General features: G+C 38.9%; 1 protein-coding gene across 7 annotated transcripts in view; it reads right to left on the bottom strand.

Annotated features, from left to right (window-relative positions):
* The window catches only part of ccdc88ab (coiled-coil domain containing 88Ab), a 342,694-nt gene that overhangs the window by 230,951 nt on the left and 85,724 nt on the right, over positions 1-26,019 (bottom strand). For 6 of the 7 annotated variants that reach the window (XM_048601173.1, XM_048601174.1, XM_048601175.1 and 3 more), the window contains exons 6-8: positions 23,602-23,685; positions 22,059-22,202; positions 3,314-3,480 (exon numbers count right to left, since the gene is read on the bottom strand). In XM_048601173.1, coding sequence (XP_048457130.1) covers positions 3,314-3,480; positions 22,059-22,202; positions 23,602-23,685 — 395 coding nt within the window. Of the gene's footprint in view, positions 1-3,313; positions 3,481-22,058; positions 22,203-23,337; positions 23,516-23,601; positions 23,686-26,019 lie in introns of those variants that run through there. The other variant, XM_048601177.1, reaches the window with a different exon arrangement.

Below are 26,019 nucleotides of genomic sequence, written 5' to 3'. Positions count from 1 at the left end.
TGTACCTTTGCATCTATATACAACGCACACAGAAGAAAAAAATAAAGTTCAGTCATTTTAACATCAATATTGCAGGGTACAATCTATTGACAAAGAAACTCATTCGTAAAAATATATCTTGACAGATATTGACTGCTTTCGCAATGCTTGAAAGGTCTTGACAGTACAGCTCAGGATTTCTTAACACATTGGCACTTCTTGACAAGTTGGAGAGTTCCAAGGGTTTAATGCAGCTTTGGCGCACAATTTTCAGAGTTAACAATCCCAAAGTGCATACGACAAACCCTAAGTCACCCAAAGACCCCCAAACCCACCAGCAAAGGAGAGCTGATGCCCCCTCATTTCCCCTTCATCCCTCTGTCTTGAAAAGATTCCTGACCACCATTCCCTGGGATATTCTGGGATCATATGCATAAAGGAACTTTGCCACTTCAAAGCCGTAACCTGGCTATCCAAAAGAAATGCACTGAGAACAAAATATACCCTTACTTGGTCTAATCCCCACTTGGGGTTCTAGACAACAGGATCTCCAAAATCTAGTTTGTGTGGAGGCAACAGATAATGTAAATGGCCATCTACCTCCATAAGTGTGGCCTGCCCTAAATCGGACCTCTCCCACCCCACCACACCAAAAGTTGTTTGTTTAGAGGCAGAATTTAGGATTTTAACATCTTCCATTATTTTCATCATGGCAGAGAGTGTATTCTTTGTGGCAGAAATTTAGACCTAATTTTATGTTTGCAAATCAAGATACCATAAAGAAAAAGGAAAAGCTTATAGGAAAAAAGTTCAGCAACTATATCCATTAAATCACTTTGAAAATTACATGAAAATAAATGAGTAGGAGCCTGGTGAGAATGAGGAGTGGGTGAAGTATCTCATCATCCCAATTTCTGCTAGCTTTATTCTATCTACTTATCCATGATCACTCAGATATGCAGTCAATACCATAGCACATTGTTAAGTGTCCTCTGAAATACCACTTGAGATGCAGTCAATATTGAGCTTCTAACTTGCTTCTAAAAAAGGTGCCACAAGGAACAACTTGCAGTATTGAAACAAAAAGTACTCACAGCACCCTATACAACTCACTCAACCTGTTCCAAGCACTAATGTGTTTAGCCTGAAGGCTTACAAAATTGAGTTTAAGGACAGCATGAAATAAAGTGCTGCATGTGAACAAGAAAGAGTATAAGGCAGAAGAGTGATATGAAAAACTACTGAGCATAATCATGGAGGCCATTTGAGATGTAATGATGATAATGGAAGAGTACAATAACTGCATCAGCGTAGGAAAGCTTTTGAGCAATTGAGTCTACAGATTACTTTATGCTATTTCTACAGGGAGTTTCCTTGTTTGGAATACTATACATAATAAGAGTAACTCACTCATTCAGTTTCAATAATACTTGCATCTAGATGATTCCATGATGGAGGTCTTAACTGATCTCAAGGCTGCTTTAGATCTGTTACCATTCAGATTAGTAATTGCAGCATGCCCAAGACCAAGGGAAGGACGAGATTACGCACACCAAGGCACTCAACGCATCAAATATTTTTACTCAGAAGTAGGTACTACAAAAGTGGACAGGAACAATCACTAAAAAAGGTAGAACAAGGTCCAAGGCTAGTTCACTATCTAGCAAAATGGGAGTAGAGTTGACATCAATCTTGGGAGATTCTCCTTGGTACTCTGCAGTCAAACACCTTGATTACTCCTGAAGCTGGAAAAACATCTAGAAGGAGCACTAGGATACATTCTAGAAGATGCATGCCTTTCACAATCATGAAGGAAAGCACCAAGCTTTTTAAAAAAAAAAGCCATGTTGCCTCTGCTCCAGATAAATTTCAGTCATACTTTTTTTCTTGTTCTTATCCTCACACTTTTTTTTTAGAAAAAGCAGTAGAACTAAAAGCTGTTCCCATTTTGAGTGCCAGAGTTATGAATGCATAATAGATAGGAGGACATTCAGTGCAATTCCAGCTTTCAGGTCAAAACATTAGATGAAACTATTAAAATTCAAACAACAGCAGACACTGAAGTTAAGCTGTTGCATCTTCTGAACCATTTGGATGCTAGATACATGCATGTTCTTAATGAACTAATTAGTACAATGAAGCACAGAGAAAAAAATTCAGTCCCTCAGAATCCGAGAACTCCACAAAATCAAATACACAGTCAGCATTGTGCAGTTTTAAACAGGTCCTCCTGTTGAAAATTATACAACTTTTGTTATATCATTATCATCTCTCTGGGTTATCAACATATAAATAGATTTAGTAAACAAGTTACAGACAGTTCTAAGCTAGAAAACACAGTTTCAGAAGCCATTTACAAATGCTTCTTCCTGTCTATCCAATGTCTTACATAATGTAGGTTCTAAATTAATAATATGCATCAGTATTTTACTTACTAACTTACATACGGCTAAAATATGTTTTGTTTAGAATTGACTTAAGAAAAAAATGTCATGCACGTGTTTATTTTACTATCATGGCATTATTTCAAAACAACATACTCCAGCATTCTAGCTTAATGATCAGCAAATATGGGATCACAAACAGAAGCAATTTTCATTTCTTTCCGAATGCATTAGTGCCATGTGGCCAGTTTATTGGGGTACAAAAGTAAAGAAAATTTCATTAGAGGTAGAAGTTAATGGCCAGCTGTTGATTTCATGTGTCTGTTTGTTCTTGTACTCTAGCTTAAATACTTAAAGAATTGATTCAGTTTTGAATATTGAATTACAGGCCACAGGTTAACTACTAAACTGTACTCTCACAGCAAGTAAGCAATTTCTGAAACAGATTTTAGATTTCTTTCATTTCTTCTGTGCTTGCATTAGGGTTTGTCACCCATAGCTGATTGAAGAAATATGAAATCAGTTCCCTCATCCCTGACAATTCTGGTCTTAGATGATGACCCTTAAGATCATAAAGGTAGCTAAGGTCAGGATTGTAATAACCTGGCTCTTACTTTCTGGCATCAACACAACTTAATCTCAACATTCACAAACTCACTGATTTTGGTTTGGACAATTTTATTTCACTTGTTAAAGCAACATAAATCTATTTGTTTCGTAGTTCTTCAGGTCCAATGTAATAACAATTCTAACATTACATCAGATAAGGGAAGTCATTCGGCTCATCTATTTAAGAACAAGAGAAATCCAAATGCAGTACTACAGGCAAAGTTTTTTTGTTAAAATTCTGCCCCAAACCACTTTCAACAAAATGACACCATTTTTGTAAATTGAATGCAATTAACTGATCGTTGAGATCAGGGAAGCTTAGTTCTGATCTATGTACTTACATTTCTTGCCTGATCCGTCTGAGTTTTGCTTTTGTGTCAGCTAGTTCAACAGACAAATGCTGTCGGCTCTCAGTACGCTGCATGCCTGGGGATCCAGCAGGTGACTGAGCTATTCCATGGACTGGAGACTGATTGCAGTCACGTTCTTGTGCAAGATGTAACACGATCTACAAACAATTATGCGTAGATGCATTTAATTTTATTGCACTCGATACACAGTCCATATCACGTTCATTTCTTCTTGACATTTTGATTCCAGGAAAGATAACTTAGGTAAGCCACATTTTCAGTTGTGTTTAAAACAGCTTTACAGTTGAAAAATATTTCTAGAGATCAATGATACATAATATCACAAATGAGTAGTTAAAATAACAGATTTTGTTAGAAACTGTAATCTACTTTTAAAAATAAACACAAAGCAGGCTAATAACATGGTTCCCAAGTCAAATGATTATTTGGCAGACTGAACTGCAACTGGAACCGGACAATACTCTCAAGAAGGATCATAAGAGATACTTGAAATTAAATAAACATTCCAGGGATAAATGGAACTCATTGACAATGGCCTTCTTGGAAAGGAGTTGCATTTTCTATCCCAATAAAATCTGAAAGAATGGCAGCCATTCAAGTTTATGGCTCAGACAGCTAGAAAGTGAACAACCTTGGCTAAAAGACAACAGGTGGGAGTATGCTCCAGATCTTAACTAACACAATACATAACATGAAAGCACAATTCGACAGAATGAAACAGCAACGATTTTTAAGTTTTTAAACTATGTAAACATCAGTCTGGGAACTGCCATTTCATCCATAGTTCTCAAAAAAAAAAGCATAAGACCACAGCTCCAACTACCACTCTTCTCTCAACTGTGAGCAACACATGAGATTAGGTTTTCACTCTAACATCAGGAGTTACAAAAGGAAGGGCACAAGAAATCTTCCCTGTTCTGCTGAAAATGCATCCAGGCATTGTTCAACTGTCGTGCCAGCAGAACCAGTAAGGAAAAGGGGCATTCGTTCATTTTCTGAAGTTGCTGTACCCATGGATTGAGTATACAAAGGCAAAGTCTGACTCTTCAATTATATGGCTGAATTTCACCAATCAACCCTAGTGTCATTTTTGGAGAGATTCATGAAGAGCTTTTCTCCAATTAGTCCTAGTGAGTTTCCTCACACTACTTTCCCAAATTTGCCTTATTATCTATGCTCCATCCCTACGACACCCTGTTGATTCTATTTCTTCAGGTGCCATGCCAACTTTAAAGGCCAGCCATGGACCCAGTCAAATACTCGCAATCCATAGCTGCCTTGTATACAAACACAAACATAGGTTATGGGAGCAGAAGTAGGCCACTCAGGTTATCTTGAATTTTCCCAGGCCTGAAATAAAATGCGAAACATTGCAATATATAGGTAATGGTGGATTTTATTGGAACTCCATTCTAAATTTCAGGACTATAGTTTGACAAGCTTGTTAAAAGCAAGAAATCTGAACAGACAAATCAACACCAGATACCTTTGGCAAATTGAAAGCTGTATTGCGTACTGTAATGGTTTTAATGGCATCAATCTATGATAAGGCATTTAAACTGGTGAGAAGAATTTGAAACTGTTTTGTTGGAGCTTAATGATCAAGCAAGATGATTCAGGTTCTTCATCAAGAGCAAACATAGCTGAAAACAAATGTCGAGACCAAAATGGGTTTATTTTGAAAATGAGTATTATGGAGACTGACATGCCCAGCTGGGAGGACTCCTTACCAGGTCCTTGCTCAGGCTAGGGGTTCAAGTCCGTGCTGAGGCTAATAGTTCATGACATCGCTGGGAAGAAAGAGGAGAGGAAAAGAAAACACAAAGAAGAGAAAGAAAAAAAAACAGCCTGAGCAGATGAGCTCTGGCTGAAGCATCCTACTCTTCCACTGCCATTTTGCATCAGACCTTTGCCAATACAAGACATTGCTGTTTGGTATTAATATAGTAACAGGCCTATACACAGTGTTACAAGAGATTCTAGAAACAGCCAGTACCTCAAGTGAATTACTATTCACGTAGCCAATAGAGGGGAACATGGAGTGGCAGATGGGACTTTAATTTGGATAAATGCAAGGTATTGCATTTTGGTGAAACAAACAAGGGCAGGACTTATACAATTAAAAGTAAGGCCATGAGAAGTGTTGTAGAACAAAAAGACCTTGGAGTTCAGGTACATAACTGTTTGAAATTTGCATCACAAATAGACAGGGTCATTAAGAAGGCCTTCATTGCTCAGACTTTTCAGTACAGGAGTTGGGACGCCATGTTGAGATTGTACAGGACGTTGGTAAGGCCTCTTCTGGAAGACTGTGTCCATTCTGGCCTCCTTTTTATAGGAAGGATATTATTAAATTGGAGAGGGTTCAGAAAAGATTTAGCAAGATGTTGCCAAGAACAGTCACAAAGAGTTACAAAGATATGCTGCAGTGAAGAACGTCCCAGCCTATGAAATTGAGGAGTGACCTTATTGAGGTTAAGGTCATGAGATAATGTGAATAAACAAGGGACTTTTCCCTAGGGTGGGGGAGTTCAAAACTCAGCAACAATAGTTCAAAACTATTTTTAAGGCGATAGGAGAAACTTTTATAAAGGACACAAGGAGCAACTTTTTTTTTTTAAAAACACAGACTGGTTCAAGTGTAGAATGAACTGCAAGAGCAGGTAGTGGATGCAGGTACAGTTACAACAGTTAAAAGACACTTGGATAAATACATGAATAGGAAAAGGTTTGGACGGATATGGGTCAACGCAAGAAAGCGAAACTAGTTTTGTTTGGGAATATTGTCGGCGTGGACTAATTGTCTGAAGAGTCTGTTTCCAAGCTGTATGATTCTAGAAAGTAAAAAGTTGGCTATTAACAAGATCAGGAACTGACAATTGATTGCAGCAAGTCTGGGACAGACCCTACATTCAAGCAGCTGGAGGATGCTGAATGGTAACAGAGGCCCTGGGAAAAGACGGTCACAGTCTCAGAGTGGGGCCAGAGTTGACGCGGTTTTTTGAAATGTACTTTGAGAAGAGAAGAGGAGGTGTCTTGTCTGCTGATGACAGAGCATGAAGATTTGAAAGCTCCTTGCCTAACCTCCCCTCCCAGGTTTTTGAAGCCCAGTGAAAAGGAAATTGAGTTAGAAGTATTACTACCTTTACCTGAGGGAACTGAAAAGGTGACCCAAATCGATACCTCCAGAAAAACAACCAAGAATCCACATTTATGCCTGTGAAACAACGCATTGTGAAAAACATTTAAGAAAGTGCTCAGTTTTGTTATTTTCTTTCCTTTATCCCTTAACTGTGTTTGCCTGTCTTTTGTGCGAATTAGGACTGAAAACAAACATTTCAGATTTAAAGCACATACATGTAGTAGATTACTCTGTTGTTTAATTTTTCTGCTGCTGAAGTTATTGCATGTTTAATAAATTGTTAAATCTTTTGTTTAAGGTACAAAACTGGTGTCTGGAATTAATCATCAGCCAAGTCTGGGATTGGTTATTCAAAAGTTTGGTTAATTAATAGAGTAACTATTGAAGGTCTTGAAGGTTTAATTTTACTGTATTACAAATAAAGAGGGAGAATGCTGATTTGGTTCGGCTGCGTGTCTCTGTATAACATTTAATTGAAAAGATACAAGAATAAAACGTCTGCAAGTTAGCTGTAAAAATTGAAGGTGCAATTTTTTTTGAGCGTATCAAAGTGTTCGAGGGTAAGGGGAATACAACATAAAGTGATTTAAGAAAATGGTGATGGAATGGCCTGTTTGATCAAGGACAATCACTAAGTGGAAAAGGTCAAGAAGCTAACTGCAGGTCAGTCTCATTAAGCGCAGGCCATTATCCTGTGGTTTAGACTAAGAACTCAACTTAAATTGGACATTTTGTAATCAAGCAAATGGTTTCAGAGATTTCTGAAATATGAAGAAGGGTCCTGACCCAAAATGTCAACTTTCCTGCTCCTCTGATGCTGCCTGACCTGCTGTGTTCCCCCAGCTCCACACGGTGTTATCTGACTCCAGCATCTGCAGCTCTTACTATCTCTGAATGGTTTCACAGCAACAGGGTCCTGTCAAATCTATCAAGGTTGACCACTGAAAGGGTACAGTACAGTCGGCAGTGAAGATAAACTCCCAAATTCATGCTAACACTATCTGGGTAGTGACTGTGAAGATATCTAGCATTACAAAAGGGAGAAAAAAATCTTGCGCATTCAACACGATCATGGCGGATATCAGACTTCGATTCCATTTTCCCCAAGACACTACAAATCTTCCCATTTCAGCCTCATATTCAATGCTGATGTATCCACAACCTTCTGAAGGTGGAGAATTCCTAAGATTATGAAGCCTAAATGAAGAAATTTCTCATCTCAATCTTAAACAATCATGTCTTTTCTTGAAATTGTAGCACCTTGCTCTAGATTCCCCAGTCAGAGAAAGCAATTCCTGGCTCTAATACTTGGACTACATATTGTCACCTCAAGGACCTGGAGAAGTACCATCAACGCTGTTCAAGACAGCTGAGAAGACAGGAGTACTAACATCAGCATCCTTAAAAAGCCAACAGCACCAGCATCAAGGCCATTATCATCTGAAACCAAATCTGAAGGGCTGGCCACATGCTTAGGGTGTCCAAGTTCTGAATAGCAAAACAAATCTCCTTCACCTAGCTGAAGAAAGACACTCGAATAAGAGGACAACAAAAGGAAGCATTTCAAAGACTCCCTGAAGGCTACCCTCAAGAAATGCAACATAGATGTCAATGTGTGGGAGACCCTTGTTCAGAAGGAACCGATTTGGAGGAACATTCTGTATGAAGGGTCTCAATTCTTTGAGAACACCCACCAGCAGGAGGAAGTAGCGAAAATGAAATGGAGAAAAGTATGCCAGCAATCTCAAGGCCATGGACCAACTCCACCTCCCAGAAACATCTGCCAAACGTGTAGTTGGAGATGCTGCTCTAGGATCAGCTCATCAGTCGGATGAGAACCTACAGAACCAAATGACTAGGGATGCAGAACCAATGACTAGGGACGCAGAATTTTCTAAGTGGACCAGCAAGTGATTACTGATGACTCATTATAAACGTGGTTTGTACAGAGGGGGTTACAGCAATGATTGTAGCTGAACTGGAGTCAAAGGGTTATTTACAAATGGAGCTTCGGTTGGCAATAATGAATGGACTGATTTGTGGCAGGTCACCAATGACAAATGTCTTCTGCCAGCCGATAATTATGGCTCTGGTTCTCAGGTAGCTGAACAGCTTTGGGATATGAACAAAACATGGAGAAGACTTCAGACCACCATCAGCTTAGGAACACTCTCTTTCCCTGTTCCCTGTAGTAAAGAGCACTTAAATCCTGAAGAAAACCAGTTTATCTTTCCTTCAGCAGTTGTTGTGAGCTGTGACTTCTAATTGAAAAGTCAGAGACCTTTTACTAGTGAACTAGACACACTGTGCCTCTTGCAAACCAAATGTACGCATCCAGAGGATAACAGGGAAGCAGTGTTCTGATCAGCACAAGAATCAAAAATCACCTTGGCAATCCTTGCGAATGACTAGTGAACTGGTTTCCTAGTTTACCTCTGCTCATAACCCATTTTATACATATTAGACACAAAAAAAAAGACAGTTCATTAAGAGTTATAGGCTGAGGTTTATAACTGATACCTGCAGCTAGAGTCTAATTACTTGTGATAAATCGTAATTGTTGTTAAGTACAGAAACCTGATCTGTGATTTCTACTAACTTGGATATGAATATCAGGTAAATTGGGAATTCTTTGTATTTTTTTTTAAAACCTAACTTAAGAAGCCAGAAATAGCAGAACTCCAAATTCCAGTATGCTGCACCAGTGAATCACGACACCCTAATTATTCATGCACTGTAAGTCCCTTGCAACATAGGTCATTTGTTTTCCTAATTGCCTGCTGTGACTGCTTGCTTTAGATCTTTGTACAAGTCTCCCTAAACATCAAGATTTACAAATTTTACACCTTGAGAAATGATTCTGCTATTCCACTAACAATCAAAACGAATGGACAGCAATTAATATAAAGGCAAATTGGCTGCCTGCGCATGCACTGACAGGGTCAGTACTGTCGTTTGACTGCAACACTGCTTGTGTGTTTGGATAGGGTTAAAAAAAAATAAAGACAAGTTATTTGTAGGCATAGTTTATAGGTCCCCTAACAGGAGCTACACTGTAGGATATTATACAGGAAGAAATAATGGGAACTTCTGAGAAAGATTTGGTAATAAAGTGGTGATGTTAAATAAGAATGACAAACACAACTGATGCTCAACAAAATACAAAGAACTGCAAGGATGCCAGAAATCTGAAAATAAAGTAGCTGAAGAAACTCAGCAGGTATGACAGCATCTATGGAGCCAAAGCAGAGTCAACATTTCAGATCCAGTGACTATCCTTCAGAACATCAAGATTTTAGTAATACCCCTGGGCCCCACTTCGATGAATTTCATGCACAACATGATGCTGAACTCTTCTGCTGCCTTCACCATCATGCCCACTTCTTTGGGCAGGAGTCCTCTCGAGACGTAGGCCCCTTCATCCATCTCCAACTGTCTCCCCGCCTGAACCATTACCCCACTCCCTTTGACCTTTTACCTGCACTCAACCTGCTCATCAAGAACTGTTGACATGACATCAGTTGCCTTACGTTCGAATGGGTGAACAAGGCAGAGAAATTATCTCCCACTGAACTGACCACTCTCCATGCTCTCAGATCCAACCCTGCTTTTGTAAGCAAGCTACCCTGACAAGGGTAGTGTTGTTTTTGTCTGGCATACTGACCTCTGCATTGCAGAGGGTGAGCGCCAGTTTTTGGACACCACCTCCCATTTCTTCCTGAACCATGATGCCATTATCAAACACTGGGCTAATTTGCCCACAATGGTCACTAATTTCATTTCATCTGGTGAGCTCCCATGTGCCCCATTGCCTTCAAGTTCATAGTCACCCAACCCTGTACAGCCTGCTTCTACCGCGTTCCCAAAATCCACAAAAGTTCAAGTTAAGGTGAGGTTCTGGCAGGGCCCCTGATGATGGGAGTACTGGATGCCTAAGAATTTATCAAAACCCCAGTGGATGGGTAAGCATTGTTTCTGCCTGCTCCTGCACCATGAAACTTATCTCTTCCTATCAGGACTTAATTTTTTCCTCCCCTTGCGCAGTCCCTCCCCATTTACATTTTGTCAATTTCACAATTTCCAAGTCATGGGCACCAGCTGCTTCTCTTCATCGTGGTCATGCAATCCCTTTACATATCCATTCCCCATCAGGATGGTCTTAGGGCTCTCTACTTCTGCCTGGAAAAATGTCTGAACTGTCCTTATCCCCTCCTCCACCTGGCTGAGCTCATCCTCACTTTGAACAACTTCTCCTTTAACTCCTTCCACTTTCTTCAGATTAAAGGCATTGCCAAGGATACCCACATAGGCCCAAGTATGCCCATCTCTTTGTGGGGTTCATGGAACATTCCTTGTTCTGATCTGATTTGGGTCTTTCCCTATTACTCTTTCTCTAGTACACTGATGGCATTATTGGTGCTATTCCCTCTCTCATCCAGAATTGGAAACGTTTATGAATTTCACTTCCAACTTCCACCTTGCTCTCACCTTCACCTGGTCCATCTGACTCCTCCTTTGCCTTCCCTTCCTCAACATGTGTTTCTATTTCTGGGGATAGGCTGGCCACAAATATCCACTCTAAACCCACTGACTCCCAGTTCCAGGACTATACATCCTCACATTGTGCTTCCTGTAAAGACTCCATTCCATTCTCTCAGTATCTCCATTTCAGTCACATCTATTCTGATGCCACCTTCCACAGGGGGCCTCCGAATTGTCCATCTTTTTCCTCAACCGAAGAGTCCACACTACTGTGGTTGGCAGGGCCCTCATCCATGTCCAACCCGTTTCCTGCAGTTTCTGCCCTCACCCCTACTTTCCCTCCCACAAAAGCAATTGGGTGCCTTTTTCCCTCATCAACATCCACATCCAAAACATCACAGCTGTCAATTCTGCTCCCTCCAGCAAGATACCACCAGACCTTATTCCCCTCCCCTCTCAGCAGCCTTCCGCAGGGACTGTTTCCTCCAGGACACCTTGATCCAATCCTCCTCTCCTCCCAATACCTTTCCATACCCCAACAGTACTTGCCCTTGAAATCGCAGAAGGTGGAAAACCTGCCCATTTGCTTCCTCCCTCCTCACTGTCCAAGGCCCCAGACACACCTTCCAGGTGAAGCAGGCTTAGGGCTAGGAGCAATTTACTTGCACTTCACTCAATCTAGACTAGTGTCTTCGCTGCTCACAATATAGTCTCCTTGACATTGGGAAATGAAGTGCAGACTGGGCAGCCACTTTGTGGAATACCTACACTGACTACAAAAATGACTCAAAGCTTTTGAATGCCTGCCACTTCAACACACACCTTATTCCCATGTCAACATTTCTATCTTGGGCCTGCTGCCATGCTTCAGCAAAGCTAAGCACAAGCTGAAGCAACAGTACCTCTTACATCACTTGGGGACCTGCAGCCTTCATGACTCAATATCAAATTCAATAATTTTAGGGCCTGAGCACCTTCTTCCATGCACTTCCCCCACCCCTACCTCCTTGGTCCTGTCATGACATGGGTTGCTTTCACCACAAGTAACGTTAATCTACAGTTAGACCGAACACAGATTGACAAAGATAGTCTGAAAAATTAGTTCATTCTCTTGCAACATTTTCTTACAGCAGCACATTCTATAACTGACTACAGGATATTCTAGACCTGGTAGTATGCAAGGAGACAGGATAAATTAATTACCTTAAAGGCTTCCCTATGGAGCAGTGATTGTAACATGCATTCAGTTTGACAGAGAAGTGAGTAGATCTCAGACTTGTGTTTTAAAACTTGCAATATAAAAAACAGGATCAGCTGAACTGAACTGGAAAATTAGGTCATGGGCTAAGTCAGTAGAGACAAGATAAGGCACTTAAAGGCAATAATGACAACATAGAAAAGATACATTCCAGTGAGAAAGACACTCTTGGAGAAGGATAACTTGTTTATGGTTTACAGTGGAAATTAAAGAGAGAGTATTAAACTGAAGTATAGAGAGGACTTGACTGAAAATAAAACAGAAAACAATGACTAAGGAACTGAATATGAGAAACTGAGTACTAGGAGTTAGTTAGAAATCTAAAAACAGATAGCTAGAGTTTCTATAGCTATTTAAAAAGTTAAAAAAAGTAACTAAAATAGGCACTGATCCTCTAAACAGCACCTTCGAAATGGACTTAATTGTTCCATGACTGATGGCCATTCTTTCAAGTGCTATGACCTGAAGCTCTTGAATTCCCTCCCTACAACCTCTATACCTCACTTTTACGAATTATGATCCTTAAAGCCTCCTACTTCTGGGCAAACTTTTGGTCATCTGACCCAATATCTCCTTTGGCTCAATGCTGTCTAGTATTTCACAGCACTTTCTAAAAGCACCTTAGCACATTTTATTTTTTAAATACGCTGGTTATTTCATACAGATACAATCCATTCAGAAGCTTTAAACATATGCTTATTTTAAATACAGTTAAAATTTAACCCCATCTTCTGATCTCATTTCTACCTAATGGGAGTGCCTAATAAATACTGAAGTAAAAGGAATTATTCGATATTTCTGCCACTTTATTAGTTATTTGTGATTTTGTCCTCTTCATCTCCTAGCAGTCCTACTGCCAGAAGTATTTTGCTATATTTGATTTATACCTGCCGAGTGTTTTATTATTTTGTTATTTGTTCCTTGATAATTTCATTTCATAGCTCTTCTTCACCTTCATAGTTTTTTTTTGGAATTTCCCCTAACCTTTTTGTATTCTTCATCATGCTGTCTCCTCCTATCCAAGTATTCTATCCCAAGGGGAGGGAATGGCCTAGTCGTATCATCAATAAACTAATAATCCAGAGAACCAGGTAACGTTCTGGGGACCTGGGTTCAAATCCCACCATGGTAGATGGTGGAAAAATAAATAATGATTCAATAAAGAATCTGGAAGAGAGTGTCTAATGATGATCATGAAACCACTGTCAATTGTCAGGAAAAACCCATCGGTTCACGGACATCCTTCAAGGAAGGAAATCTGCCATCCTTACCTGGTCTGGCCTACATGTAATCCCAGACATCAATGTGTTTGACTCTTAACTGCCCTCTGGGCAATTAGGGATGGGCGATAAATGCTGGACCAGCCAGTGACACCCACATCCTATGCATGAATAAAAAAAACAAATTACTGTATACCTCTTTCCCTAACGTCAATTTTCCCCTTGTGTCCTTATTCATCTTTTAGTTCATTTCAATTATCTTCTGTTAACATGTACCAATTTGTCCAAAATTTATAAAACTAAATTACACAGGAGGGAAAAAAAAAAAGGTAAAATCATTCACTGTTACTTGTTGTTGTTGGAGTATACCATTTGAAATGTAGGAAAGTCTTACAAAGCTCAATACTTTTCCATATTGCATCCCAACACACTGTTGAATAATTCAATGTTGTTACTAAATAAAAGCTTAATAGCAATGTTACACAGTCACTAATACCCCTGCTTTCCTGGCACGTCCTTCTAAATCCAGATAACGACTAAATTTCAGTAAACTACAGTTCATTTTCACAAATGGCGGAGTTAGCAAAAGCCATCTCAAAAGCCATGAAGCAGCTTGAGAAAAATCTTAAAATTTGCAGCCGAGTGTTATGCAGACCAATGTGCCTCAGGCACCATTCAGCGCACACAGATCGAGTATGCCACTTTTTAGTCTACTGTGGCAAAGCAGATTTTACAGCAAAATAAGGTGCAAAACAAAGGTACATAATCTGGTACACGATAAGTCCAGCGCAAGAATTCTGGTCAAATTACATAATGTCAAAGCACTTTCAGCACACACCAGTGCAAGAAACATTTATAATTCTAATTAAAATATGTTACAATCTTGGTACAGACCAATAACCTTTTCTTTTTCAATAGGAAAAGATCTGAAAAATCCACAAGATTTTAGTTAGCTGAGAGAATTTTTCACTAAAATGCAGCAAGCACGACATCTTCTCAGCTACTCTTGTACACCTACTTCCAGAATCAAGACAAGTTAAACAAACTAACAGCAAATTGTCATAGCCATAAACTATCACTAGCATATTAAATAGAAGACACCACTGAGACTAATCTCATGAATTGGCTTGGTAGCCATCACAGCATTTGTCACCAATTTCAGTCAAAGTCTGCTTCTTTCTTTCTGTGATGTAACTTGATCCTCAGCTGAATAGAGCACATAACCAATACAAGTTCCACGAGGAAGGCGCAATCTCTTCAACTCGGTATGGATGTTGCTGATCTGACACTGCTATTATCAAGTAATAAACAGTTGCAGCAAAAAAACTTAGCTCAGCTTCTGGACCTGGACTCTTCAGCATTTCTGTACTGCATAACCAGCGACTGCTAGTACTCTAAGATTATGAGGGACATGCAGGTGAATAGAAAGCAGCGGCTCATCTTAGTTGATAGGTCAAAAATAAGGGGGCGGGGGGGGGGGAAAACACTAAGTAAAATGAAGGAAGTTTAGAGGAGTTTTGAGGGAATTCTTTTACATTTAGCAGGTGTTGAGGGTCTAGAATGCATTGCCTGGGAGGATAGTTGAGTCGGGTAGCCTCACAACTTTTTAAAAAGTACTTGGAAGTGTCATAACATTCGAGGTTATGCGCCTAGTATGGGAAAGTGGGATTAGTGTAGGCAGTAGTCTATTTTTCGTGGTACAGACTCAGTGGGCATAAGGGCCTCTTGTTCTCTATGATTCTACAATTCTAAGTCTAGATGCTTCTGCATCCCTTTGCATACCTCTACAATTTCCATCCAACCAGAAGTTTTGACTTCCTTAGAAACTGGGTCAGTTAGGACCTGCCTCAAATATCATTATTTAAATATTTCATCACTAATCGTCAGATTCTTCTTGTGATACCTAGCGCACATTTCGTCTGAAATGTTTCTTCGTAGCACTACTTCAGCTGTTGCGCTTATTTTTTATTTTAACTCCAGTTGAATATACAATACAGCACTGGAACAGGACCCACGCCCAAGCCCGCACCAATTCCTAATCCTTATTTAGGCCCACTATCTACTGCCCATGTGCGCATTTCTATCCTTGTTCACCTCCCGTTCTTCTATCCTAGATTTTAATTAATAAGCTTCAGGGCAACCTCATAAGCATTGAGAATTGCATTGTTAACAGCTTGATTGTCTTCAGATCGCTCTTCTGAAATTAGTGTATACATTCAGAGCTGTACTTATCAAAACACTAACTTGAGTACTGCCAAGAAAGCTGCACATCTTGAAGCTTTTCATCTTGCAATTGTAAACATAATTCACAATACCAAAGTAAAGGGAAAACAACATATATACTGTATGACAAGACAGAGTGTGCTGATGGGCTGGCAAATGGACACATCATTGTCAAAACATTGCCATGGTAAATTCACCAGTTAAATTTTGACTGACAGTTAACTGCCATGCTTAATATTTTACACAAGGCAGGTTGACACTGATCAAGGCAAGGCCCAAAGAAATAAAGCATATAATGGCTGTGACCTATTCTGTTGTGTTTAAATAGGTAGAGTATATGCATGTTCTCTTTCTGTCTGCAAAGAAGACAGCTCTGTGTATTAACAAATGTAGCTTTCAGTACACTCAAATGCATCATACTTCACACACGCAATCATTTAGCAAATATCATCCAATTGCAGAATTACATTTAATGTTGGCCATCAGTAAGCATTCTGCAAGCATGGACTGGTTGGATATGTTCAGTACCTTGCTTGTTGCAAACAGCCGAAGGGCTTTGCTTTTTGATCCAATCTACCAGTCTTTGGAATGTACAACCTAGCATCACACTGCTACTAAAATCCGTATCAGAACACAAGAAGAACACAAAGGTTTACTACGTGAAAAAAGGAAAAAATCAACTACATAACCTTAGATAAGAACAACAGGAACAATCTTAATACAAACACAGAAACATAGAAAATAGGAGGAGCAGAATACTCAGTCCTTCAAGCCTGCTTTGCCAATCAACCTGATCATGGCTGATCATCCAACTCTGTACCATGTTCCCACTCCCACACTCCCTCCCTCCCTCTTCCCTGTACCCTTTGATCCTTTCAGCCACAAGAACCAAATCTAACTCCTTTTTGTAAACATTTAATTTTTCGTCTTCAACCACTTTCTGTGGCAGAGAATTCCACAGGCTCACTCTCTGGATGGAGAAATTTCTCCTCATCTCAATCTCACTCCACGACAAAAATCAGAAAGAAAGATTCATCATCTTTATCTCGGGCTATATCAATATAGACACATAAATCTCAGCAAAGAGTCACTCCTATTTTCACAGTGAAAATTCTTGTTCAGCTAGGATACTATAGAACAGTTTTGTTTCAGTAAACTGTTGCACATTCACTTGATGTCAATTGATTCTATTTCTTCAGTTAACGTCTCCCTCCATGAGCCTTAAAACTGTAATCTTAGCTCATTTGTTACTCAACATGGGTTTCCTAAATCTGTGCCTTCAACAGCCACATAAGGATACCTTCCTGTCAGATCTCTGTAGTCTTCCGCATCTGGAACTCTCTCTTCACTAACTTTCAGTCAATCAGGGTTTATAAGCTGTGACTGCTTGAAGATTGCTAATAACAACATTTCTGCTGGTGTAGGCCTCTTCTTTCTGTATGAACGACATGTGCACTACTACAACCTCAAATTTTATTTTAAAAATTCAGGTCTGTTCAGGTATTATAATAAGCACCAAGTCAACTCTTCTCAAATATGCTTTGTAATCATAATCAGGGAGCACTATTTCTCTTTCTCTATCTCTATCTCTATCTCTATCTCTCTCTCTCTCCTGATGCTTCCATGAAAGTATAATGGAGTTACATACTTCTCCTGTCTTAGGTCTCTTCTGTAACTGTCCTAGGTTGATTCTGTTAATATTTCTTCTGGTGAAACACCTTCCTCGAGGACGTCTTATCCCACCTGATCATGGTCATTTCAATTGAATTAAAGAAAATTCTGTGCTACATGGAGCAGGGGTAATTTTTACCAACTTTACTGGCAACATGCAGCTCAGGTTCTAGTACATTTTCAACCAGTGTGTTGTTCAATATTTAGCAGTCAAGTCTTTCAAAGCAATAATAAATTGGGAACACCAAAGTCTTCCTGTTTAACTGCTGTAAAAATCCTCAGCCGCTAAACAATTTGCATCCGTAATAGTTTAATCAAGCTATATCCAGCAATGAACAAAGTATCCCGTTTGTCGCCGAACAGAATTTAAAAATTAGCTGTGGTTCAATCACAGCAGATTTGCTGAAAGTCAGAAGAATTCTGGGTATAATTCTCACTCTGGAGAATTAACAGCATAATTTAGACTAGCACAGTGTATTACCGAGGGAATGCTACATGTTAGAATTGCCATCCCTCAAATGAGATATTAAATTTGGGATTCTTCAGCCCATTCTGATGAATGGGCAATATCACATGACAGTATTTAAAAGAAAGCGTTGAGTCTGTTTTTTGGCCAATTCAAATTTCTCAACATATACTTAAAATTGATATGAACCTGTCTTTTAATGCTGTTTCTTGAAGCTCGCTGTGCACAACTTGGTTGTTGCATTTCAAACAATGCAGTAAAGACTTCACTCCAAAAGTACTTGAACAGCTTAAAATCAAAGCATCATATTGCAAAGGAGGCCATTCAGCCATTTATATCATGAGTCTGATGTTTTAAAGATATTCAACCTGTACCACGCTTGACTTTTCTCTCCACAGTTCAGCAAATTTTGCTATTCGAATCATTTATCAAATTCATTTTAAGATAAAATTGATTCTGCTTTTATCAACCTTTCAAGCAGTGCATTCCAGATCATGGCAATTTCTTGTGAGAAAGTATTCTTTTTTCAACTACCTTAAATCTGTGTCTTCTCATTACACACACTTTCATCTTCAGAAAGGTTTTAATAACATAAATTAAGAAAAAGTCATAATTTTGAACACCTGTTGTTGTAAAAGGCACAACTCAGTTTGAGAGATTTAGAATGTAAGGTTGAGAAATTAAAATTTGGGGCATCTGATTGAGACACTGATAAATAACCGATGTAAATGCGACTCAAGCAAAAGTACATTTGTCATATTTAAAAGCCAATTACGTTTGTCTTGCAAGCTCAGGTCTGGTCGTGAAAAATTCATCTAAAATTATAATGAAACTAGGCAGTCTGGAAAAAAGGTCATAAAGAACCATTAGCAATGTGAATTATTCATGAGTTGCAGACCTAACAGTTATGTTGAAGATGAAATATGTTCTTAGCTTTTCCAGTTGAATCATTCCAAAACATGCCATGTTTCTTTTATTGACCAAAGTAGGCTGTTCAGTTTTCTTTGATTTCATGAGGGAAAAGTAGTTTGAATATTTGGTACAACTTACAGTTGTTGCAACTATCTGCAACAGTTCTCACAGACCTTTGTGGCTAAAAGCAGCAGCTTAACGAGTTAGCATAAAAACTGTAAAGAGGCTGTCAGCAGACTGGGGGTAAGGCAGTCTACAGATGTCCCAAGCCAGAAGAGCTGAAGAGCTTACAGTCATTAATGAAACTTCAAAGATCACCATCAAAAGTTATTGAAAGTATAATCATGAGTTTTCTACCTGAAGGAATAGTTGGCATACTAAGAAGAACATGCGTTAAGTTCCATATCCCTGGCATTGTTCTGGTAAACCATTTTCAAAGGGCAGTACCCAGAATTAGTCACCATGGTCGAATTGGAGTCTAATCTTTGATAAATAAGTGTTTTGCATAACGTCCTTGCCTTTCTACTTTCTGCCTCTATTTCCATACGTCTTTTTAACAGCCTTCTCAACTTGCCCTTCTACATTCAAAAGGTTTTATGTGCACTCCATCAGGTCTCTATTCCAGCATCCCCTTTAACATTCATGGTATAAATTCAAGTTTTTCCTTCATTTCCATTCTACACATTAAGACCATTTTTTTTATTCTCAACATTCCCCACCTCTGTTCCTACCTCAATCCATTGTCACGGAGACACCTATTCACTTTATGGTGAGCTATGTAATTGAAATTATTCCAGTTTTCTTTTGGTAGCCCGAGGTCAACCTCTCAGAAAATTTAACTTCATAAAACTCTACCATCCTACTTCACATCAAGTTCTACACTTCAATCAATCATTCTTGTGCCTAATAATCTGCATCAATTCCAATGCAATTTCAAAATTCTCAACATCTTCAAGAACCTAACCCCATCTTATAACTACAATGACCTTCGGCTCTCAGTTTCTGCACCTTCTTCTGATTCTGGTCCTCTTCACAACCTGCGAAGCACCACGTTCTGCTGCAGAGATTTGAGTCAACCTGCACTCACCAAATTCATCAATTTTGGTTCTATATGCCAATTCAAAGTTACGTGACTTTTTAAAATAAGCTCTCAATTGTGTCCCTTCCTAATTCTTCTCCAGTGACTGGACGTGAAGCTGTTTGCAGGTCCTTGGGCTACTTAAGTGTTGTTTGAATACAAGCTGTCATCACCTCCCTGGTGAAATAGAAGTTGATCTTATTGGAAATGACAAAGTAGCAGTTCAGTGTTTATAAGAGAGGGTGCTGCGGCAGGTGAGGTAAAAAGTTTATATACCTATATTTTGCAGTTAATGGAGAACGTAACCAAAGCACATCACACACCAATGCTTCCATCAAGTTTGAGAAGTCATTAGATTTCTCAAAATGCATTAGCTATTCAAAATGTTATGATGCAAGGATACAGAGAAACAAAGCAAAGCAAAATAACGTCAGAAATAATTACAATACAATGAGAGGTTTAAAAGTGTCAAACACATAATTCGAAAGTGTGATTAAATCTATTTTTTGACATTCATTTGTACTTCGTAAGCCAGCAACCTCTGGATGTTTTAACATTTAAGGCACAGCCTGCACCAGTAGTTGCTGCATTCTATTTTGTCTGGGAACGGGTTGATAGTTTACGAAGATCAAATAAAGTAACAACAGTTCAAAACTCAAACAACTGACTAAAATTGACCGAAGACAGTCACGGTAGAATGTTGCTGTCAGTCAAGTGCTTAGAAACAGGAACAGGAGGCTGGTGGTAGCAGTCTCCAGGTAGTCCAGGCTTCGGACAATTCCTGAAAAGATGGCAGAAGGTCACTGTGTCTATGCTAAAGAGAGAGAAGCAGATAAAGAAAGTGTGTCCCTACAGCTGAAGTGCTGTGGATGGCTCTGAAGAGCTGTGTAGCAAAGAAAGGGGTGAAGAAAGTCCACAAGTAATATCTGTTGATGCAGCAGAGGAAGTTTGAGGTTCAGTAATACCCAGGGGCAATGTCAGATTCATGAAGATGGCTGTCTGCAAAAGAGCTGGAATCACACCAGTGAGGAGTGCTGAAGTGCAGCCTTGGGAATTCAGCAAAAAACAACCTCAGGGAAGAGCCGGAAATGATCAGGATCTGAGCAGTTACTGAGGTAGTCCGTGGTGGAACGGCTTCTGAGAGACTTCCAAGTTTAAGTCTTTGCGTGAAGAATTGGAATTACTTGTAAAAGGAGACAAAATTTAGTGAGATTTTTAGACCCACAGGGACTCCTAACATTGGTAAGGGTGGGGTTACTGAGAAATCCTGGGAACATGTCTTGACTACACCTGTTTTTTTGATGTGGTTGATGGAATATTTGACCAAAGTTTGTTTACCCACAAATGCCGAGTGTTGAGCGTAGGTGGAATATATAGTTGTAGCTTGTTTTACCTCATACAGGAAAGTTTAGTTGAATTGTTCAAAAAAGCATAGAATCTTGTGGCTTTATTCTCTTATTACATGTCTGGGGATCTCAAACTTCATCTACTTTAACTAGCAAGTAAACATTACTGGCCCCTAATCAGGTCATAACATAATTTGGGGGTCTCGTCAGGAATAACAATAGAAGCTCCAAGCAAAATCCTGAACAACACACTTTTAAGAAATTAACAATGGGAATTTCCTTAGAGCATCTCCCAACTGGGCACTGTACCTTTGGTGCAAGATCATTTTTACAGTTTTAAACATTCATAAATGATTTTGTTTTCCCAATCCTTTGCCAAAATTAACAACCATTAGGGCCAACCAAGTAATTCCCAAGTTTACTAAAGTCCAGCAAGAATTTTAACAGATATCAATTTTACATGGGTCCAAAAAGAATGCATAATTATCAGAAAACTGCACCAAGGAGACCAGTGTACATATCAGATCTGAAGATTTCAGCCTCAATTTACTGCCTCATTTTTGACGCATGCCCCAACAATGTATCAACTAAAAGTTGCCAGTGAAACATTTTAAACTTGAATTCTTAAATGACCAGCTTTCTAAATGACAAATATTCAATAGTTTTTCAAAGACGTGGTTGTGGTCTGTAGCATGTACTTAACTAGCAAGCTGCAGTGTTTAATTGCTACTTCACGAATGAATGTTGTAATTTATTGTTAATAAGGTACCTAAAAATGAATCGTTGCTGGAAAATAAGTAGTGGAAAGGTGGAATGTTTCGCTCAATATATCTTGCAATCTTCCAGGTACATTTTGACTGCAACATTTAAATCAAGTCAATTTTGACAATTTTCTAGAATAGTAATTGCCATTGTACCTCACATTGCTCATCTCTTTCATCCACAAGCCTTTTCAGATTAATTGCCATTTTTTTGAAAAAGACATTAAGGTCCTCACGGGAGAGATCAGCTAATTCCATCCACTGCTGCATATCAAAGACATTTTCTTGATTGTGAGTCACCTTTATAACATAAAAAAGGATTGTAATTTCCAGGGATACTTAATAGTATTTTATTGACATTGCATTATGAAAAATAAAACAAAGCTGAAAAAATAAGCATCAACCTTTTTACAGCAATGATTATTTGTGTACAATGTTACTTCAAATTTCACATTTAAAATTGATATTTTTACTTGAACATTAATTGAACAGTGAATTTTTCTCACATATTTAGTATAGTCATTCCTCTGTATCTGCAAACTCAAATATAAGAAACCAATCATTCAAAATCTGCGAGCAAAACTCACCCCTCTGCGACCACTTTCACTTATATAGCAATCTCTCCCTTGCTCTCACTCTGACATGATTCAGTACACAGCTCTTCTCAACCCTCCATGAGCAAGCCTAGGTGCTCAGGAAGATGAACACGTTGAGGACATGAGCCAGAAGAAAGTAGAGGAGGAGGGCACATCATTGGGCAAAAGAGTAACTGAGGGTGGCACATCTGCAATGATCTCCACCTTCCACACCCATTAATCACCATATTGTCCCCCAACAACATCCAGCCCTGCTACACAGAACTTTTCGCCTTTAATCGATCAGTTACAATACACTGGAGTTGTTTTCAATATTTTATCTTATTGAAATTAACTTCAGTTTCAGATGGTTTAGTGTTTATTATTTTTAGCCCAAAAAAAAAATTGGCAAAAAGTCAGTCTTGAGGTCCGGGAACCCAACCCTATTTTTACCGTAAGTAAATTCATCATTCAGAGGGCTTTTCAGGAACTGACCTCTAGTGGATACAGAGGAATGGCTGCATTCCATTATGCACAAACAAATATTTCACAAAGTGATAGTTATAATTGAAGCTTATATGGAGATGGATACAAGGTTTTGAAGACATGCAAAAAAATACTTTTACTTTATTGGAAGTCTGTTCTGGGTTCACAAGTGATCCCTCTAGACTGACATGCCTTTACTTCTTGCCTACAGAGAACACCACTTGAAGCCAGAAACTAAAATGTATTTAACTTAAAACAGTGAGTTCAAAGAAAGAAGTGTGGGTAAATAGTACCTTTCTTAATTAACAAGTCAATTTAACAACTCTGGCTGACAATGAGAATTAAGTAATTGAATGCTCTCCACTACGCACTACCTCGAATTTTGGAGTTCTCTCTTAGGATTGATACATCTGAACAGCAGGCTCCAGTATTTCCGTAATTCGTGTTCCATATTTCATATGTGGGCCTCTACAACTTTTTGTTTTTGGAGGGCAGCGGAGAGGAGGAGGACAAGGCTGAAGAATGAATGGCTTCATAGTTGAAATATCCATGTTCTCACCAAACATCTTTGCATACAAGCACCTTAGAAATAGTTAGAAGTTATTATAAAATTACTGTTCTGTATTTGCTGAACATACCTCTTGAATATGAGTTGCAACAGCAGCCTTTGTATCAAAATCAAGATTTTTTATCCTCTCAATAAATTCTTCCTTTCGCTCACACTGGAATAAAATGAAAGTAGACTGTTAACCCCATCATTCTTTTGGGACATGAGGTGACCCCCTAAAAAAACTGAGAAATAAGCCTTTAATTAGCTGAGGCATAGAATTTAAGAACAGGTGGTTATGCTGGAACTGTATAAAATGTTGGTTAGGCCACAGTTAGAGTGTTGTAGATCTCTATGACTCAAGATTTAGAGCAATAGATTCATCCTAAACACCATTGTTAAAAACGGCTTAAGTCAAGCAATAAAACATTCAGAGCTTTGGCAGATTGATGGAGTCCAGATTCTGGCTAAGACTCACGATCTCTACCCTCATCCCCCTATAAGCTAATGTAAGCTTGCTTTCTGGAGGTGGAGGATGATTGCAAGGAGAGTGTACTGATCTAATGGGGGGGGGCGGTCTTGGAAGAGCAAAGACTATAGGAATGAAGGCTGTAAGCTCAGTCAAATCTAAGCCTCATGAACATACACCACTGGAGTAAAGTTGTTGTTTAATGTTAAGTTAAATTTCTTCTGCAACCATATAATAACTGAACACTTCAATATAATTACAAAACACAGCAGGAGGATGATAGAAGATGGCCAATAAAACAGAAGTAAGGCTCATTATTACCAAACACATGAAAAAGTAATGCACAAAAATATCTACAGCAGGTTAAAGTTTAAAACTGTTAAGTAGACTCCATCAAAATGTGGAAAATAAATCAGAAACCAGGACAATTCATCCTGATTTGCAGACCTGGAGCAATACTTGCTACACGAGAGTTGACACTGTCTAGAAGCAAACTAGCTCACTGATTGGCACATAACTTACATACATGCAACATTAGAAATATCCAAAGGCCCTTAATAATGAATAAGGTCAGAGAATATGGATCAGGAGACAATTGGCAGCAAGGACTGCCAACTGGATACAAGACAGAAAAAAAAAGGTATAGGAAAAATGACAGTTATTCTGAGGGGCATAAGGAGAGGAGTGGTGTTCCACAAGAATCAATATGGGAACGAATGCTGTTCAGAATCTCACCGTTTCTCCCTTCATGTTCAATAGCGTTACCGTAAATAATCCCTTGAACATCATCCCAGGAGTCACCACTGACCAGAAAATGAATTACACTAGTCATATAAATACGGTTGCAACAACAGCAAGTCAGAGGGTAGAAAGTATGAAAAAAGTAATTGATCTCTAATGTCCCTAACGCCTGTTGACTATCTATCTACGAGGCTCAAGTGTGGAATGTGATAGAAATGCTCTACACTTACTTGGGTGACAGAGCAGCTCCCATTGATCACCTTCAACATTCACTTCTTCCACCACCACACTTAGTGGCAGCAGTGTGTATATCTATTACAAGATGCGCTCCAGAAACAAACTACATGAATGATTTGTCCATTCAAATCAAAAAACGCAATTAATACATTTGTGCATGCCACCAAATTGATGGTGATAAGAGTTAGTCAAAATTGAGGAGGTTTACAACAAATCACAGGAAGACATAAATAAACTTGGGAAGATAACTGGCAACTCAATGTCAACACAGATAAAAGGTGAAGTAGTGAATTCTGGAAGGATGCACCAAAGGGTGCAGGCTGATCATTGGAAGGTAAAGATCAAGATAGGTGCATGCATTTCAAACGTTTAAGGTCAAACATATCAATCACAAAAGGTCGCAGGTCTTCAAAGCCATATATGAAAAAGCCAGCATAACAATAGACTTAATTTCTAGAGAGATTAGGTGGAAAAGTTCGGAAGTTGCACTAAACCTGAATGAAATTTATTTACAAATGCTTAAAGCATACTGTGAGCAGTTTCAGTTACTACCTTATAAAAGAAACAGAAAGGGTGCAGAGTATAGTCACATGGATGCCGACAAAAATGCTTGGGTTTGTGCATCAGGAAAGGATTGACAGACTGAACCTTATTTCTCAGATAAGATTAATAATAATGTGTTAGATTTAGATTTAGGTTTGATTGTCAGGTGTACTCAAGTACGTGGCACAAGAGTACTGTACACTTTTTACTATGTCGTCATGTGGTTTATAAAGTTATGAAAACTCAAGATGGCGTGGAGATAGAAAAAAAAACGTTTCCCTGGTAAGAAAGAGCGTGATTAAAGATAGTCAGCAAGAAATACAATACGAAATTTGGAAGAAACTATTTTAACCAAAAGGCAGCAAGAATGTGGTACTCACTACCACAGGGGCTTATCAGTTTGCAGCACAGAAAAAGGTGGCCACTTTTCTCATCGTATCAATGCCAGTCAGTCAGTCAGTCAGTCAGTCAATAAAGATCTGACTACATTAATTCCATTTTAGAATTCATGAACCATAG

This window comes from Rhincodon typus, chromosome 9, assembly GCF_021869965.1.
Source record: "Rhincodon typus isolate 14 chromosome 9, sRhiTyp1.1, whole genome shotgun sequence".
Classification (NCBI taxonomy): domain Eukaryota; kingdom Metazoa; phylum Chordata; class Chondrichthyes; order Orectolobiformes; family Rhincodontidae; genus Rhincodon; species Rhincodon typus.
The sequence above is the reverse complement of the archived record's forward strand: the minus strand, read 5'-3'. Positions and strand labels throughout refer to the sequence as shown.